The 18,459-nt window shown below is 43.3% G+C and overlaps 1 protein-coding gene across 3 annotated transcripts in view; it reads right to left on the bottom strand.

The window, feature by feature from the left end:
- Positions 1 to 764: 764 nt before the first annotated feature.
- gtpbp8 (GTP binding protein 8) overlaps positions 765 to 18,459 on the bottom strand; it is a 35,703-nt gene continuing 18,008 nt past the window's right edge. For 2 of the 3 annotated variants that reach the window (XM_028592154.1, XM_028592155.1), the window contains exons 6-8: positions 11,487 to 11,586; positions 4,618 to 4,736; positions 765 to 985 (exon numbers count right to left, since the gene is read on the bottom strand). In XM_028592154.1, coding sequence (XP_028447955.1) covers positions 895 to 985; positions 4,618 to 4,736; positions 11,487 to 11,586 — 310 coding nt within the window. In that variant the 3' untranslated portion in view covers positions 765 to 894. The remainder of the gene's footprint in view (positions 986 to 4,617; positions 4,737 to 11,486; positions 11,587 to 18,459) is intronic. The other variant, XM_028592156.1, reaches the window with a different exon arrangement.

Here is an 18,459-nt window from a genome sequence, read left to right as displayed (position 1 = left end):
GCATGCACAAAGCGATGGACTGGAACGCCTGCTGTGAGCCAGGCCTCATCGCCAAGCCTCAGCTGTAGTTTAACTTTATGTAGTCTAGCTTTGCAAGACATCCTCCACAGCGCTGCGGAGGAGGGTCTGGCTAATCCACACAGCATTCCGGGATGGGAGAAAGATAGTCTAGCTAGCTGTCTGGATTTACCCTGCAGAGATCTGAGGAGCAGTTAACCATAGTCCTCACAAATCCACCGGAGGTTAGAACGCCAACACAAAGGAAGAGGAAGGGGACGGACATCCGGCCTAAATGAGTGAAATCCGGTGGAATTTCCGTCTGCAACAGAGCAATCCCAAAATATGAACGTCAAGGATATAGACTAAACTTTGTGTGACCCTTTCATCAGCCAAACTATTTTTATTGTCAGACCTCACTGACGGCTGAATGGGAGCAAATCCCAGCAGCCAGGTTCCAATGTTTTGGTTGAACATGTGTACGTAGGGAGGCCAGCTCTGGAATTAAAATGGCTGTAGAGTGTGTGATGAGAATTTTACTTAAAAAAATAAAATAAAAAAAAGATAAACATAATTTGTTTGTCAGTTCTAGCTTGGAGGTTGTTTCCTGAATAGGCCGGAGTTTAGAAAGCCAACACAAATAAAGCGGAAGGTGAGAGACATCCGGCAAAACCTCCGGCGGCACCGGAGCAATCCCAGAAATGAAACGTTGTTGACATAGTTTATGTAATGTGTAACTATAAAGTAAAAGGACAACCAGCCAAACCAACAAAGGAATATTTTATGTTTTATTAGAAAATAAAAGCCTCTGAAGAAGTTGTTTAGATGCATGTGAACCTAGCATTGAGGATTTACGTGGAGCTTAGAAAGTCCCAGCTCCACCCAGTCAGGCTCTGGTCAACTGGGAGCAGTGTCCGTTAACCTGAGGCTCCCCGTTACGTGGGTAATGAAGCATCTCAGGAGGTAGATCCCCCAGAAGTGGAGGGAGCTGTTAGAGCGAAAGAGAGAGAGAGAGAGGGAGAGACAAATAAAGAATGGAAGCTATCAAACTGCTAAATGTATCCATCCACTCCTTTTATTCTCGACAATAAATATAATGCTTAATAATAAATATTTTTAACAGAAATCTGAAACTGTAATTCAGGATTTCATGACACTTTTATTAGTTAGCTGGGAAAACCGATAAAGTATGTATGCATTAGGGGGTGTAACAATACATTTATTCGTACTGAACCGATCGGTACGAGGCTTTCAATTAGGTACGCATTACAAACCGAACAATTTGTTGGACTAATCCCATTTCATTTAGAGAAAAAGAGGTGAAATATAATGTTCTCAGTGCCGCCGCACTCAACAAGGCAGCCCAAACGACGTAACAGACAACTTGCTGTCTGCCCCTCCCACAGTGTGTGACCTTCCCTTCTGTGTTTCTCGCTACACACCTGCGCTCTCCGGAGGGGAAAGATGGCACCAGTGTATTTGTCGGCTTGTCGTCAGCTCCTACCTGTCCGAGTGCTGTTGTGTCTGTCTGTGTTCCTCCTGTTGTCGCTCTGGCACTGTGCCGATGCCCTAAGGACTTACAATCGCTATATACTGCTACATATCAAAAACTCTTTAGAGCTACAATCCACTGGGCGGCTTGGCCCACACTCCAGATGTCACCCGACGTTCATCAACTCTCCCGCGGACTGCGTTCGCCGGCTCTCCTGCTGCATTTCCCACCGCAAGAAGTGGTGCAGGAAGCGAGGAAATGGCGGTGGTGTTAGAGTGCGGATCAGGGGATTTGTGAGTGTGTCCTGTGCGCAACTATCACCTCGCTGGCTCTCCAACGACTTTGCAGGGAGCAGAGGCCTCTACCTGGCTCGTCGATCATGGGACCTGAGATACTCCTGTCATCTCTCCATCTTTCCAGCTGACTGCATTGCAGCTCCATCAAGACTGCGCGTCCAAAGCGGCGGGGTGAACCTCCTGATAATTCGCCCATTGCAACGCTCTCAACTTCCCCAGCCTTTGGATTACTGAACTGCAGGTCCGTGTCAAACAAGACCTTCATTTTAAACAACTTTTTTACCCAGCGAGATCTGGACATGCTGTTTTTAACGGAGACATGGATTGGCTCCGGTGCTGGTGAGACATCTGTTTTTGGCGAACTTTGCCCCACAAACTGTTCAATCATAAGCACTCCGAGGAGTTCGGGAAGAAGAGGCGGAGTGGCTTTGATCTTTAAAAATCGGCTTATGGTACAAACAGTCTCTGCTGGGAGCTTTTCTTCCTTTGAAGTACAATGCGTTAAAGTAGAATCTGCTACTACACCATTGATGTGCGCACTTGTTTACAGGCCTCCCAAATCAGATAAACATTTCATTAAAGAATTTTCTGACTTTCTGTCTCATTATGCAACATCCTATGACCGTTTGTTGATTTTGGGTGATTTTAATATTCATGTCTGTTGCCCAGGTAGTGAGTTTTGCCATGTAATGGAATCATTCGGCTTCCACCAGCACATAAATCAGGCGACCCATGTTCAGAGGCACAATCTTGATCTGATTTTATCCCATGGGTTTTCCATTGATAAAAATGGGTTTTTGATTGATAACATTGGAAGCATTGAGGATGCATCCTTCTCTGACCATATGCCTATTGTGTTCACTGTTAAACTACTTAACTCACCGTATACAGCCAGATCTTCTGGCCACTACTCTCGTCATATTAACCCTTTTACTGCAACTAAGTTCTCTGAATGCTACTTCGGAAATGCTATCACTGACTTTATCACTGCCCATGATCACCTTTTGAGCCCTGATGAGCTAATATCCTTATTCAACACATCTTGCTCAGCTATCCTTGAAACTGCGGCCCCTCTTAAACTCAGACGCACTAATTTTAAATCTCAACAGTGGCTTGATGATTCCACCCGCCATCTCAGGCAGGTTTGTCGAAGTGCTGAGCATAAGTAGAAAAAAGATCACCTCCTAGTCTCTTTAGAAATATTCAGAAATTCCCTGGCCAATTTCCAAGCTGCAGCTAAAAATGCCAGGGCTAAGCATTTCTCTAACATTATAAGCAAACATTCCCATCGCCCTAGAATTTTAATTACTATAAACTCAATTGTTAACCCCCAGGTTTCTTCAGAGGTCAAGGCATCCACCAATAGCATTGAAGAGTTCTTGAAGTTTTTTACTGAGAAAATTGACCACATCAGAGCACAGTTCACTTCTGTTGTATCTGACACCCCACCTCTTTTCCCCATTGCTACAGCTACTTTTGACCAATTCCAAGCAGTGTCCTACACTGAACTATGGGACATTGTAAAGCACATGAAACCATCAACAGCCCCACATGATCCTATCCCTTCACAGATTATCAATGCTTTTGATGCTATTGGTTCCTCCATTCAATTTATTCTTAACTCCTGTAGACCACTACTAGAGCGTCTTGAACAGTGGGTTGGCATTAAGGGTACAGCTCTAAACTGGTTTCACTCCTACCTCCACCAAAGATCTTTTTCAGTATCCATAGATCAATACTCTTCATCCCCTGGCCCTGTGTCTTATGGTGTCCCCCAGGGATCCATTCTGGGTCCAGTACTTTTTTATATTTCATTCCATTTCTATGCAGATGACTCCCAACTGTACATCCCACTTAAATCCGGCAACTCCATGCAGCCTCTTTTAGACTGTTTGAAAGAAAAAAAAATCTGGATGGCTAACAATTTCTGAAGTTATTGTCTTTGGCCCTTCAAAATCCAAAAATTCCATCCCTGCCAATCTTGATCTCTTTGCCCCCTATGTTAAATCCCATGTACATAACCTGGGTGTTATTTTGGACTCCCATCTTAACCTGGACAAACAAATAGCATCTGTTGTAAAGACCAGTTTTTATCAATTAAGAATCATTTCCAAACTCAATTCTGCTCTGTCATACAATGATCTGGAAAAAGTCATCCATGCTTTCATAACCTCCCGCCTAGACTCTTTCTACTTTAGTCTCCCTCGGACTCTGGTGGCACGGCTTCAGATGGTCCAAAATGCAGCGGCTAGGCTGCTGGCGAACACAAAAAAGCGTGAACACATTACACCTATCCTAGCCTCCTTGCACTGGCTTCCAGTCCAGTCTAGGATACAATTTAAAATACTGCTGATGGTTTTTAAAGCTCTTCACACCCTGGCCCCCAGCTACGTAGCTGGTATCATTCATCTCCATGTAGCCCCCAGGTCCCTCAGATCCTCCAGTCAAGGTCTCTTCCATGTCCCACGGTCCCGGCTTAAGCAAAAAGGTGACAGAGCTTTTTCTGTTGCTGTCCATCAGCTGTGGAACCAACTGCCACCTGACATCAGAAATGCCCCTTCAATTACAATATTCAAAACCAGGCTCAAAACTCACGTATTTACATTGGCCTTCCCCCCCACCTCCCGTGTGTTCTAATTGTTTTACCCTGCTATGTCTTTAATTAAGAGTTTGTCTATTGATGTCACTGATCTGTCAATGTATTTATTTTATTGTTATTATTCTGTGGCTAAGGCACTATGTACAGCATTTTGGTCAGTGCAAGCTGTATTTAAATGTGCTATAAAAATACATTTTACTTACTTACGTACACTCCTAAAGTTAAAAAATTACCTGACAAGGAACGGCTGGGGGAAGCAGCTCGTGGTGTGTGTTTTCACCACATCCTGCAGATCCATTAAGTTGGTCAGCAGTGTTCCCGAGCCACATTTGTCAATCTTAGTCACCACCATCTGCACAACAAAATGTTTGGCACATTACAGCTACCTTCATGTACCATACGTATATTCAGACTTACACAAGTTAAAGAACATACAGCATAAGTCCAAGTCAGAAGGACTATACAGCCCAGTAGAAGGACTATCAGAACCTAGTCTGACCCGGCCTTGTCCCAGCTCCAGGACTGCTTCCAATAAGGACATGGTTGTTTGCAATATGTTACAGAACAGAGCCCTTTGTTTATTGTTATGATTTCATCTTTCTTGTACATTTTCCCAAGAGAACCACTGAAATAGCCTCCGAACAGGGCTTCTTTTAACTTCTAGAAGGATTTCAAAAATATCGTCTGAATATCGATATCGAAAAAAATATATCGAGATATTCATTTTTGTCAATATCTCCCACCCCTATCCCTAAATTCAACAGTCCCTACATTACAACTTCCTGGGCTGCTGTTAATCTGGTACAAAGAACTGTATCTTATCCCATCATCATAACAGCACAGCAAACAAACAACTTTTTTCAAAGTCTTGTTTCAGTTTGAAAGCGGCCCTTTCAGTTCATGTCTTCATGCTTCCGTTGCCTTTGAGCAGCAACACTTCATCTTTGTTATAAGCTGTATTGTCACAGCCTTAATAATGGTCAGAGTGTTTAATATCCTGGGAGCATGAATAATTGACTGCATAGAGAGTGGGGGTGCTTTATTATAACGCCTCAGCTGTGGCGTTTCAGAGGGGACAGCAGTTTTTAAATAGCTGAGTGAGAGCGTTCAGCATTAATTCACTGTGGACATAATGATGAAGATCTTTTAAGGACGAGTAAAATGTGAAAAAGGAGAGAAAGCCTCCACCAAATATCAGACACCCAGCCTTTCCAGAAGGACTGCGCAATATATCGGTTTAAAAAAAAGAAATCATCATCACAATATCAACTGGCGTAATAAACACATCATGAAAGGCTGCGACGTATCGCGAAAAACACTCAGAGATTTTTGTGTTAGGGTTATCAACAGAAAACTTCACATTAAAATGTAACTATCATTCTCTTTTTTAGTGCTGCCTTTTATATTCAGTTCAATGTTCAATTTGTTCAATAAAAGAATGTTAGAAATGATTTCCTTTAGGGCTTGACATTAACTTTTTGAGGCACTTGTCCTTCGGACAAGTACATTTACGTTTCACTTGTCCATGCACAAAAGTTACTTGTCCGGGTAAAGAGTCATCATTTTATAAAAAATTATTGTTTTGCTAATGCAGAATTCGAACAAACCGTTGAAAGCATCCAAACACTATCAACATTAATAAAATTCAGTTGAAACAGTAGAAACAAATGTGTCCCAACAACAGATTTCCCATTCAACAAGAAAAAAGGATCTCCAGACTTCATAGTACAAAGTAATATGTTGCACGCCGGTGTGCAGAAGTTAATGATAATTGAGATTCTAAGTCAGTATTTTAAAGTCTGTCATTACTTTCAGATTCACAGTCAATATTCTAAGTTACTAAGTCAATATATTGAGATACTAAGTCGATACTTTGAGATGTTGAGTCAATTTATTAAGATTGTAAGTCAATATTTTAAATGTTCTCATTGGTTTGAGATTCTTAGTCAATATTCTGAGTTACTAAGTCAGTATATTGAGATACTAAGTCAATATATTGAGATTCTAAAGCAATATTTTAAATTTTTTCATTACTTTGAGATTCTTAGTTTATATTCTGAGATACTAAGTCAATATTTTGACCAGACGTAGTGGTGACTTAAACTTGAACTTATACTATATCTATAATAATTTTGTAGACATAACAATGGATTTTGCCACTTAATGTTGGTGTTAACAATTTTTTTTTTATACAATTTCACTAATTTCTACCCAGCAGAGGCTGATTTAGAGATCCTTTAAAAGCTGTAGCTACTTCACAGTTGATTATTACCTGATATTTAATCAGCATGTTATTTATTTATTTGTTTCAAAAAGGAGCACAAAAAAACGACATTATAGAACGGCAAAAACGACCTCTGGATGGGAAAAGGGTATTTTACAACAGCTTTGAATGCAGCACGAGTATGGCAAGGCCAATTTCATGTGAACGCAACATCTGTGTTTTTCGACAACAGCAGCTACAACGTCATACGTTCCTCTCCAGTGAAATACAGACAGACACACTTTTACACCGTTTAGCTGTCAGCAATTTAACCGTATTTACTCTAGCTGCTAGTTAACCGTAGGCTAACGTTACCTGCTGCCAAGTGTAATGTTAACTAGCGTGACATGCGGCGATGTTTAGGTTCCCTCGTCCGTTTTCGGAGCATCAGAGAGAAGCGCTGGCATTTCAGTGGCACCAAAATCTGCGTTGCAATACGGTCCGGTAGATAACGGTCATTAAGGCACCGGTGCCGTATTAGCACCGGGTCTCTCCTTTTCTGTCAACGATGTGGCGAGGAGGTAACGTTAAGGCGGAGTTAGCAAGCTAACATTAGCTAACTAACACCGGCAGGTTCGCCGTGCTTTCATGCTGCATCGCTTACAGAGAACGAGCTGAACAGCGGGCTGGGTCTAACGTTAGCGGGCTGGGTCTAACGTTAGCGGGCTGGGTCTAACGTTAGCGGTCTGGGTCTAACGTTAGCGGGCTGGGTCTAACGTTAGCGGCCCGCTGCCCGGGATTGCGGGGAAAAAAATGTATCGTTTCAAATCGGTAACCTAGATGTAATGAGTGGCACATAACGTGAACTAACATGGCATTTTATTTTGTTTGAGTTTTAACTTGTCCAGTGGGGCAAGTAAATTTCTCTTCCACTTGCCCTACAAAAAATCCACTTGTCCCGGACAAGCGGACAAGCCTTAATGTCGAGCCCTGTCCTTTCATTTGTTTTAAATTCAAAAAACAGTTTGTTGTATTTTAGCAGAATACTGAAAAGCAGCAGAACGGAGAACACTTTAACATCCAGGGTTTCCCACAGTGTATTTCAAGCCTGGGCCTTTGTTACCCCCCAACAGGCCTAAATCACTTGAAATTATTTTGTAATGTATTTTTAAGACACTTTTAAACAGCGGGGGGGGGGGGACTCAGTTGGAAAGTTAGATATAGTCATATTTTCATATCTCCAGTTAGCTTTTAGCTCTGACTGAATGTAGAGCCCTATGGACTTGTAGCCTTTTTAAATTCTCAATTTCGCAATACCGTCCATGATTCTGTTGTTCTGTTTCTTGCCACTGAGCTCAACAACTTTTCTGGCTGAAACCCTGATATCTGTTTACTCATCGCAAGTAATATCGTTATCGCCATATTCAACAATGTTATCGCACATCACTTATTTTCCTCATATCACGCAGCCCTACTTTCCAGCATGAACAATATGTAATCAGCTTTTTCTCAAGCAAAGATTAAAGCAAACTACATTTTGGCCAAATGATTTCCTCTGTGCCTCCAAACCTGTTTTAATTGTTTGTTTTCCCCAGCCTTTTGAACTTGGCTGGGGTTTTGTGTGGTCTGTGTGGCCCAGCACAGGTCGGCGGTTTGGTTTTCAGGTTCCAGGCCTCACACGGTGTGTTCTCACTCGCACTGTGTGCTGGAGAACATGTCGCAACATGCCACATACACACACACCAAATTGCTGTGTGTGTGTGTGTGTACAAGTGTGCTCAAATGCGTTACATTAGGCAGCATGTAAGAAACTATGTTTGAAATATGTTTTTATTTAGTATAAGTATGTGTGCATATTTGCCTAATACTGAAAGGGATTTCAGTACAGTGTCTGTTCCTTAACTAAAAACACACCAGTTTTTACTGTTCTCTGCATCAGGGGTAGCATTTAAGAACCAAGGACTTAAACTAACTAAGTGTAGTGCCTTTTAGAATCGTTTGCACTAAATGAAAGAAACCCAATACTTTAAGCTTTTTCTTTGTTAAAGTCTCTGCAACTAGTGTACTTGAATTTCATTTATCTGCAACATTATGTTGTATAATTACAGTTTTGCACAATAAATGTTCTCAAAACTACATACTATGTTTCTTTCTCTTTAATATATATATATATATACAGTGAGGAAAATAAGTATTTGAACACCCTGCTATTTTGCAAGTTCTCCCACTTAGAAATCATGGAGGGGTCTGAAATTGTCATCGTAGGTGCATGTCCACTGTGAGAGACATAATCTAAAAAAAAAAATCCAGAAATCACAATGTATGATTTTTTAACTATTTATTTGTATGATACAGCTGCAAATAAGTATTTGAACACCTGAGAAAATCAATGTTAATATTTGGTACAGTAGCCTTTGTTTGCAAGTACAGAGGTCAAACGTTTCCTGTAGTTTTTCACCAGGTTTGCACACACTGCAGGAGGGATTTTGGCCCACTCCTCCACACAGATCTTCTCTAGATCAGTCAGGTTTCTGGGCTGTTGCTGAGAAACACGGAGTTTGAGCTCCCGCCAAAGATTCTCTATTGGGTTTAGGTCTGGAGACTGGCTAGGCCACGCCAGAACCTTGATATGCTTCTTACAGAGCCACTCCTTGGTTATCCTGGCTGTGTGCTTCGGGTCATTGTCATGTTGGAAGACCCAGCCTCGACCCATCTTCAATGCTCTAACTGAGGGAAGGAGGTTGTTCCCCAAAATATCCCAATACATGGCCCCGGTCATCCTCTCCTTAATACAGTGCAGTCACCCTGTCCCATGTGCAGAAAAACACCCCCAAAGCATGATGCTACCACCCTCATGCTTCACAGTAGGGATGGTGTTCTTGGGATGGTACTCATCATTCTTCTTCCTCCAAACACGGTTAGTGGAATTATGACCAAAAAGTTCTATTTTGGTCTCATCTGACCACATGACTTTCTCCCATGACTCCTCTGGATCATCCAAATGGTCATTGGCAAACTTAAGACGGGCCTTGACATGTGCTGGTTTAAGCAGGGGAACCTTCCGTGCCATGCATGATTTCAAACCATGACGTCTTAGTGTATTACCAACAGTAACCTTGGAAACGGTGGTCCCAGCTCTTTTCAGGTCATTGACCAGCTCCTCCCGTGTAGTTCTGGGCTGATTTCTCACCTTTCTTAGGATCATTGAGACCCACGAGGTGAGATCTTGCATGGAGCCCCAGTCCGAGGGAGATTGACAGTCATGTTTAGCTTCTTCCATTTTCTAATGATTGCTCCAACAGTGGACCTTTTTTCACCAAGCTGCTTGGCAATTTCCCCGTAGCCCTTTCCAGCCTTGTGGAGGTGTACAATATTGTCTCTAGTGTCTTTGGACAGCTCTTTGGTCTTGGCCATGTTAGTAGTTGGATTCTTACTGATTGTATGGGGTGGACAGGTGTCTTTATGCAGCTAACAACCAGGTGCATCTAATTTAGGATAATAAATGGAGTAGAGGTGGACATTTTAAAGGCAGACTAACAGGTCTTTGAGGGTCAGAATTCTAGCTGATAGACAGGTGTTCAAATACTTATTTGCAGCTGTATCATACAAATAAATAGTTAAAAAATCATATATTGTGATTTCTGGATTTTTTTTTTTTAGATTATGTCTCTCACAGTGGACATGCACCTACGATGACAATTTCAGACCCCTCCATGATTTCCAAGTAGGAGAACTTGCAAAATAGCAGGGTGTTCAAATACTTATTTTCCTCACTGTATATATATATATATTTAGCAGTTTGGTCTGAAATGGTTCTATTATAATTTATATATCGTGATATATATTGTTATCGCAAGAGGCTGCAATGTATATTGCAATATGGATTTTAGGCCATATCGCCCATCCCTAACTCAAATCAATTCATCGATAATCAAAATAGTTGCAGACTAATTTTCTATTGATTGACTTGATTAGCCAGCTGCAGCTGATTCAGAGCACTGCTGCTCGAGTCCTCACTGAGACCAAGAAAGTGGATCACATCCCTCCAGTTCTCAGGCCTTTACACAGGCTTCCTGTCTCTCAAAGAATTGGTTTCAAAAGCCTACTGTTGGTTTATAAAGCACTGAATGCTTTATTTCTGATCTGCTGCTACATTATGAACCACCCAGACCTCTCAGATCATCTAGGTCAGCTCTGCTTTCTGTCCCCAGAGTCAGAACTAAACACGGAGAAGCAGCGTTCACTTTTTATGCACCACATATCTGGAATAAACTCCCAGAAAACTGCTGCAACTTTCACTTCTTAAATCAAAGCTGAAGACTTTTCTGTTTGATGCTGCCTTTTTTAAGTAATTATTCATTTCTCAAACTGCACTGTAACTTTTATTTTTGTATTTCATACCTGTATTATTGTAATTCAACGGTTTTTATATTTTCTTTAACAAATATTTTTTTAACTGCTCTTTCATTTTTAACGTAAGGCACTTTGAATTGCCTTCTAGCTGAAATGTGCTATACAAATAAAGCTGTCTTGCCTTATCGATTAGTGGAATAATCCCTGCAGCTCTAAAATGTTTACAGAAATTATTGATCAGAAAAATAATTTGAGCATATGAGACGGTGACTCAAAGTACAAGTTACAGGTTGGTGATCAAATGACCAGAGAACTTGTTGCTGCCTGACCATAATTTCCAGCACCATAATAATCATGACTGTAATTACATGGATGTAAGGAACATAATGTCTATTTGGCATATGGGTAATAGTTACCTTTATATTTGTCCATGTATTCTGCTTTCAAGCTAAGATCTTATAGAATTTTTCTCCTAACTAAGTAGACATAATACTATTTATGAAGATTGTGTGTGTGTGTGTGAGTGTGTGTGTGTGTGTGTCCTACCACATATGGACGTCTGATCTCCTCACACATCTCCAGGGCAATCAGGTCAGCCTTCTGGAGACCAACACTGCCATCGACCAACAGGAACGTCCTCACCAGACTGAGGGAACAGGAAGATAGATTTGCATTCGTTAATGGATGTGACTAATCAGAGTTTTTATAAAAATAAGAACACAGGCGTTTAGCTCTTCAGGTGCAGAAGACAGGGTCAGTAAACTTCAAACCAAACCGGTACCTATAGCTTCCCTCTGCGGTCACCCTGGATATAAGACCATTCATTTTCTGTGGGGTTTTGTTCAGAATGGCTAAAGTAGTTAGAAGTAAACAGTGACCGTGCAGTGATTACACAGCGCCACCTTGTGGGGCAGGTCACAATCCACAGGCAGTGCAATCCAGAAGTCAAGTCAAATATTTCTATAGCTCATTTAAAACAATACCAGCTGACCAAAGTGCTTTACAAACATAGGCAGAATAAAACAGGTCAACAGCACACAACAGAATCATGCATATACCCAGGCAGGCACAAGCCTAACTAACTAAACTAACGACGACCTGAGACGACCTGGGTGACATAGGTAGGGTATAGGGAATTAAAAGGTCAGATAGGTAAGAGAGAGCCAATCGGTGAAGTGATTTATAGAAAAATAGTAAAGCCTTAAGAAATTAAAGGCTGATTTATGGTTCTGCCGAGGTTCCATGCAGAGCTTTCGCCGTAGCCTACGTAAGTAGCCTGAAGTTTAATACTTGTGCGTGGGTGTGTGCGTCAATCTCTTTAAGAGAATAGCAGGGCCGGCATGTGTGCATGCTGGGGAGTGTGTGGTAGAGAGAGTGAGAGAGTGACAGCGATTAGCTTTGGAGCGAGTCCCGACTCTAGAGTCATAGTGAGAGAAACAAAGTGTCTCCCCTGTGCTTTCTGACCACGGTGGGAAATGTGAAGCAGGAAATGTTAACCCTCTCCTTGATTTCATGTTGTTTATGGAGAAGGAGAACCAGGAAATGAGTCGGGGGAAATGCAACGCTACAAGCCACGGCCGAGCGAGGTGTGTTGCTGCGACGTGTAGTTACATTATTTGAGAGGTGCACGCCACTCTACGGCGTAGGGTCCCGGTATCTCCTCATACCTACATACGTAGCCACGGCGTAGATTTAACGCAGAAGCATGAATCAGCCTTAACTCTAAAACTGACAGGGAGCCAGTGGAGAGAGAAAATACAGGGGAAATATGCTCATGTTTACAGAACCCCTTAAAAAGCTTGCAGCAGCAATCTGCACAAACTCAGGGCTCTAGAGTGCGACCAAAATTTCTAAAGGTGCAACTAAGACTTTTTCCTAGGTCGCACCTAACGTCGCACCTAACGTCCTTGCATCCGCTGCCTCTCCACGAACGAAGTGATGTTGTTTATATCAATATGTTTAATGTTGCGTTACATGACCCATTCCTTCTCAGGGTTCGTACACCTTTTCCAAGGTCAAATTCAAGCACTTTTCAAGCACTTTCAAGGTCCATTTCAAAGCTTTTTCCAGCACCTTACACCACCGTAAAATATATACCAATACATAGTCAAAATTATTATTGTTTTTTTCACATTAAAAGACATAATGCGTTTCGTAATAGCAGAAGGATCAGATATTTAAGCAAAAAAACAAGTTTTATTTTTCAAAATGTAGAATTTGCTTGCTATCTAATTTGCCTGAGTCAATATAAAAATAATGACCCCAAACAAAATCACTCGACAGGTTCACTTCACTAACCCCGAATTATTACCTTCTCTTCATGGTTCCTAACATAACATACAGTAAGACAGCTATGGAGAGGAGCACTGAGTGGGGGGGTCTGAGCCAAATGACATACAGTTGGGTCATTCTGTGCCAAAATCCAGGAAAACAGTTGGTGCACCCTCTTAGATTTTGCTCAAAGTTTATGCTACCCTTAATTTCAGTCTTTTCACACTTTTTTCCAAATCTAGGTCATGCCGTACAAACTTGTAATGGTTCAGTCATATTGACATGTTTGTCTTCCACCCTACAAAGGTTGGGCTGCCTATGAATAAATGTCCAAATATTGCTTTCCAGATAATGTGATTTTCAGGCTGTAAAACTGAAGTAATTTCAAGGGCTAAAATATGAAGACGTAGGATTTGAACCAAAATATTTTACAGGCCTTGGTTTTTATTCATACACAAGACACACAATACTAACAAACCATCAGTCATGCCCTACAGCTCTGCTTTTCCCTCCTTGTCTCCAAACCTCCGCTCTCTTCCATAATCAGAAGAGCTTTACTGCTTGGCACTGATCTCCAACAGTAGCAGGGAGGAGGTGTGAAGAGCGAAGGAGAGATCACCTAAACAAAGGACATTCAGAGGAGGAAGTGATGTTTAGTTTCAGAGTTGAACAAGCTGCACTTTTCTCTTCATACGTCTTGCCCTCTTCCTTCCTGTGTTTCCTTCTCCCATGTTTTTCTTCTCTTCATCCACCACTCTTCTATTCTTGCATCTCCTCTTCCATTTATGTACTTTCTGTCTTGTATTTTCTCTCTCTCACTTGTTCTTGGTGCTTTTATTATTTAGCACCTGTCGACCATAGAACAGAAAACCTTATCTTCTTTTTTCAGGGATCATAGTGTATTACAGTTCTCATAGTAATACATTGTAGCCTATTATCTAAAATGTATTTAGTGTTTAGAGTGAGTAAAGTTTGGGGGGAAACATCACATTAATGAAATGTAAAGGTCTATCATTCAGTAGTGTCAAATTGGAGTACCTTACCAGTACTATCCTATAAACTATTAATTATACTCTCCCCTTTCACCTTTTTATTATTAGCCAACCTTTGAAGTGCAGTTTTATCTCACGTTTGGTCAACTTTGCACATTTAATAGGACTAATGTCCCCAGTAAAAGAAAATACCTTAATTACCTTACCCTCAATCATTAAAATATACATTTATAATTAGAAAGTTTCTTAGTAACTCAAGAGTATTGCACTTTATTATTGTTCTGATGCATTCCTTTGTTTATTCTTTGTGGATGTAGTAAAAACTTTGTCACCTTAATAATTTCTCTGCACTTCAAAGTGCTCATTTCTTACGTCTGTTATTATTGCTGGCTGTTTGTATATCCTTTGTATACCTCTCCGTGAACCATCACCTTATCGTGGTGGAGAGGTTTGTTACTCACAAGCCCCCGGCTGAGCGCCGCTACGTTGGAGTTTACCCCGGTGGACGAGAGGGTCGCCTCCCTACGCCTGCGGGTTGTGGGGGGGGAAACTCTGACTGTTGTTTGTGCATATGCACCAAACAGGAGTTCGGAGTATTCGGCCTTCTTGGAGACTTTGACTGGAGTCCTGCATGGGGCTCCAGTGGGGGACTCCATTGTTCTGCTGGGGGACTTCAACGCGCACGTGGGCAATGTTGGAGACACATGGAGAGGCGTGATTGGGAGGAACGGCCTCCCTGATCTAAACCAGAGTGGTTGTTTGTTGTTGGACTTCTGTGCTAGTCATCGATTGTCTATAACAAACACCATGTTCAAACATAGGGATGCTCATAAGTGTACTTGGTACCAGAGCACCCTAGGCCAAAGGTCAATGATCGATTTTATAATCGTTTCATCTGATCTGAGGCCGTATGTTTTGGACACTCGGGTGAAGAGAGGGGCGGAGCTGTCAACTGATCACCATCTGGTGGTGAGTTGGGTCAGGGGGTGGGGGAAGACTCTGGACAGACCTGGTAAGCCAAAACGGGTAGTGCGGGTAAATTGGGAACGTCTGGAGGAGGCCCCTGTCCGACAGACTTTCAACTCACACCTCCGGCGGAGCTTTTCGTGCATCCCTGTGGAGGCTGGGGGCATTGAACCCGAGTGGACAATGTTCAAAGTTTCCATTGCTGAAGCTGCGGCGAGGAGCTGTGGTCTTAGGGTCTTAGGGTGCCTCAAGGGGCGGTAAACCACGAACACCGTGGTGGACACCGGTGGTCAGGGAAGCCGTCCGACTGAAGAAGGAGTTTTTCCGGCATATATTATCCCAGAGGACTCCGGAGGCGGTTGCAGGGTACCGAAGGGCCCGAAGGGCTGCAGCCTCTGCCGTGAAAGAGGCAAAGCAGCGGGTGTGGGAGAAGTTTGGAGAAGACATGGAGAAGGACTTTCGGTCGGCACCAAGGTGCTTCTGGAAAACTGTTCGGCACCTCAGGAGGGGAAAGCGGGGAACCATCCAAGCTGTGTACAGTAAGGATGGGACACTGTTGACCTCAACTGAGGAGGTAATAGGGCGGTGGAAGGAGCACTTTGAGGAACTCCTGAATCCGACTAATACGCCCTCTATGTTAGAGGCAGAGCTGGAGGATAATGGGGGATCATTGTCAATTTCCCAGGCGGAGGTCACTGATGTAGTCAAACAACTCCACAGTGGCAAAGGCCCTGGGATTGATGAGATCCGTCCAGAAATGCTTAAGGCTCTGGGTGTGGAGGGGCTGTCCTGGTTGACACGCGTCTTCAACATTGCGTGGAAGTCTGGGACAGTGCCAAAGGAGTGGCAGACCGGGGTGGTGGTTCCCCTTTTTAAAAAAGGGGGGCCAGAGGGTGTGTGCCAATTACAGGGGTATCACACTTCTCAGCCTCCCTGGTAAAGTCTACTCCAAGGTGCTGGAAAGGAGGGTTCGGCCGATAGTCGAACCTCGGGTTGAAGAGGAACAATGCGGATTCCGTCCTGGTCGTGGAACAACGGACCAGCTCTTCACTCTCGCAAGGATCCTGGAGGGAGCCTGGGAGTATGCCCAACCGGTCTACATGTGTTTTGTGGATCTGGAAAAGGCGTATGACCGGGTCCCCCGGGAGATACTGTGGGAGGTGCTACGGGAGTATGGGGTGAGGGGGTCTCTTCTCTGGGCCATCCAATCTCTGTACAACCAAAGTGAGAGCTGTGTCCGGGTTCTCGGCATTAAGTCGGACTCGTTTCAGGTGAGGGTTGGCCTCCGCCAGGGCTGCGCTTTGTCACCAATCCTGTTTGTAACATTTATGGACAGGATATCTGGGTCATGACCGAAAGAATGAGATCCAGGGTACAAGCGGCCGAAATGGGTTTCCTCAGTAGGGTGGCTGGCGTCTCCCTTAGAGATAGGGTGAGAAGCTCAGTCATCCGTGAGGAGCTCAGAGTAGAGCCGCTGCTCCTTCGCGTCGAAAGGAGCCAGTTGAGGTGGTTTGGGCATCTGGTAAGGATGCCCCCTGGGTGCCTCCCTATGGAGGTGTTCCAGGCACGTCCAGCTGGGAGGAGGCCTCGGGGAAGACCCAGGACTAGGTGGAGGGATTATATCTCCAACCTGGCCTGGGAACGCCTCGGGATCCCCCAGTCGGAGCTGGTTAATGTTGCTCGGGAAAGGGAAGTTTGGGGTCCCCTGCTGGAGCTGCTCCCCCTGCGACCCGATACCGGATAAGCGGACGAAGATGGATGGATGTTTGTATATCCTTACATAAAAATAAATGTTATGATTTTTTGTGATACATAAGCTTATGTCGGATTTACCAAACCTGCAGTTCATCGGGTAATCAGCGCCTTTTTCTGTCCACTATATACCGTAAATTGTGCGCATTTAAAAGCGCAATTGAATGGGCCTCCTTCTCTCTTTCTATCATGGATCAGCCACCAAGTCAGTCAAAACAAAGATTTAGCAATAACAAAGTTGATCTGCTTGTTCATGAGGTAACAGCTTGATGCGTGTTATTTCGGCATTAGTGGTGGGGAAATGTATACTGACTAGTGCGCTGTAGCAAAGCATTAAATACTGGTGCTATGATACGGCTGAGTGCAGACTGCGATTTCCCCACTGCTGATGCTATGATCCTGATGCCAATATTTGTAACGTAGCGAGGAGTTGAACCACTGCTGGAATGGAATGTGAACGCTGAGTCGGAGATTCGGTTACACCTGCTTTTAGGTGCGCTGTCACGGGCGGTTTTTGTACATACCGCAAAATACATAATTAGGCGCTGTCATGACCTGGCTCAGGTGGTCATAATAAAGAGGGAGACAACACCATGGTAAATGTTTAAAGAATACTTTATTAAACCAAATTGAACCAAATTAGACCAAATTATATACAGAATGGGATGTGGAAATCAGTAGCGTCAGTGGTGTAGGGTGTGCATGAGTGAAATAGATGCGTGTGTGTGTTGTAAAGTGTAAACTCAGCAAAAAGCAAACCTAGGACAACTTAACCAAACATAACCAAACCTTGGTGTGCCTGTGAGTACAGCCAGAGCAGAGAGAAGAGACTGGATACAGGGTACTGCAGCTTAATGCTACGTTTACACGTGGCCGGCTATTTTCATAAATCGGACATTTCAACCTCTCCGTTTCAACATTTTTTTCAGAAAAGTGTTCATTTACACATACATATGCCGGCAAGAGCATGCCAAACCTGTAGGTGGCAGTGTAATGAGAAGCTTAAGTCCACGTTAGCCAATCACAATCCCGGAAATAGCAACAACAGCAATTAATCACTTCCTCTCTCTTCTCTTCCTCACTTCCTCGGCTGCCCAAACCTCCGTTTGTTGTGGATCCTGAAGCAAATTCAGAGGAAGAGAGAGAGCAAAACAAAATGGGGCACTGATGGAAACCCCAAGCATAGACATCAGCCCACTTGCCTCGGAACAAAATGTCTGCCACAGTGTATGCAGAGGCACCCAACCCGGCCCGACCAAAGGAGCAGGTCTCAGACACAGCAGGGTAGAAGTACGGCCTCCCGGTGAGCTGAAAAACGTGACGCGCCCTGACGTTAGGTAGCAACATTCCGTTTCAACCGAGGCCAAAAACAATACTGTAAAATACAGTGGCACATTTTACGTACCACAAGATGTCCCACTTTCAAAACCACATCACGCAGTTTGGTGGGCACCACCACCTGAACAACTGGGTCCCCAACAAACCTGTCACCACAGGGCAAATAGGTGCGTGTGTTGGTGTTGTAAAGTGTAAACTCA

This window comes from Perca flavescens, chromosome 11 (genome assembly GCF_004354835.1).
Source record: "Perca flavescens isolate YP-PL-M2 chromosome 11, PFLA_1.0, whole genome shotgun sequence".
Classification (NCBI taxonomy): Eukaryota; Metazoa; Chordata; class Actinopteri; order Perciformes; family Percidae; genus Perca; species Perca flavescens.
This window is presented reverse-complemented; position numbering and strand designations above follow the sequence as displayed.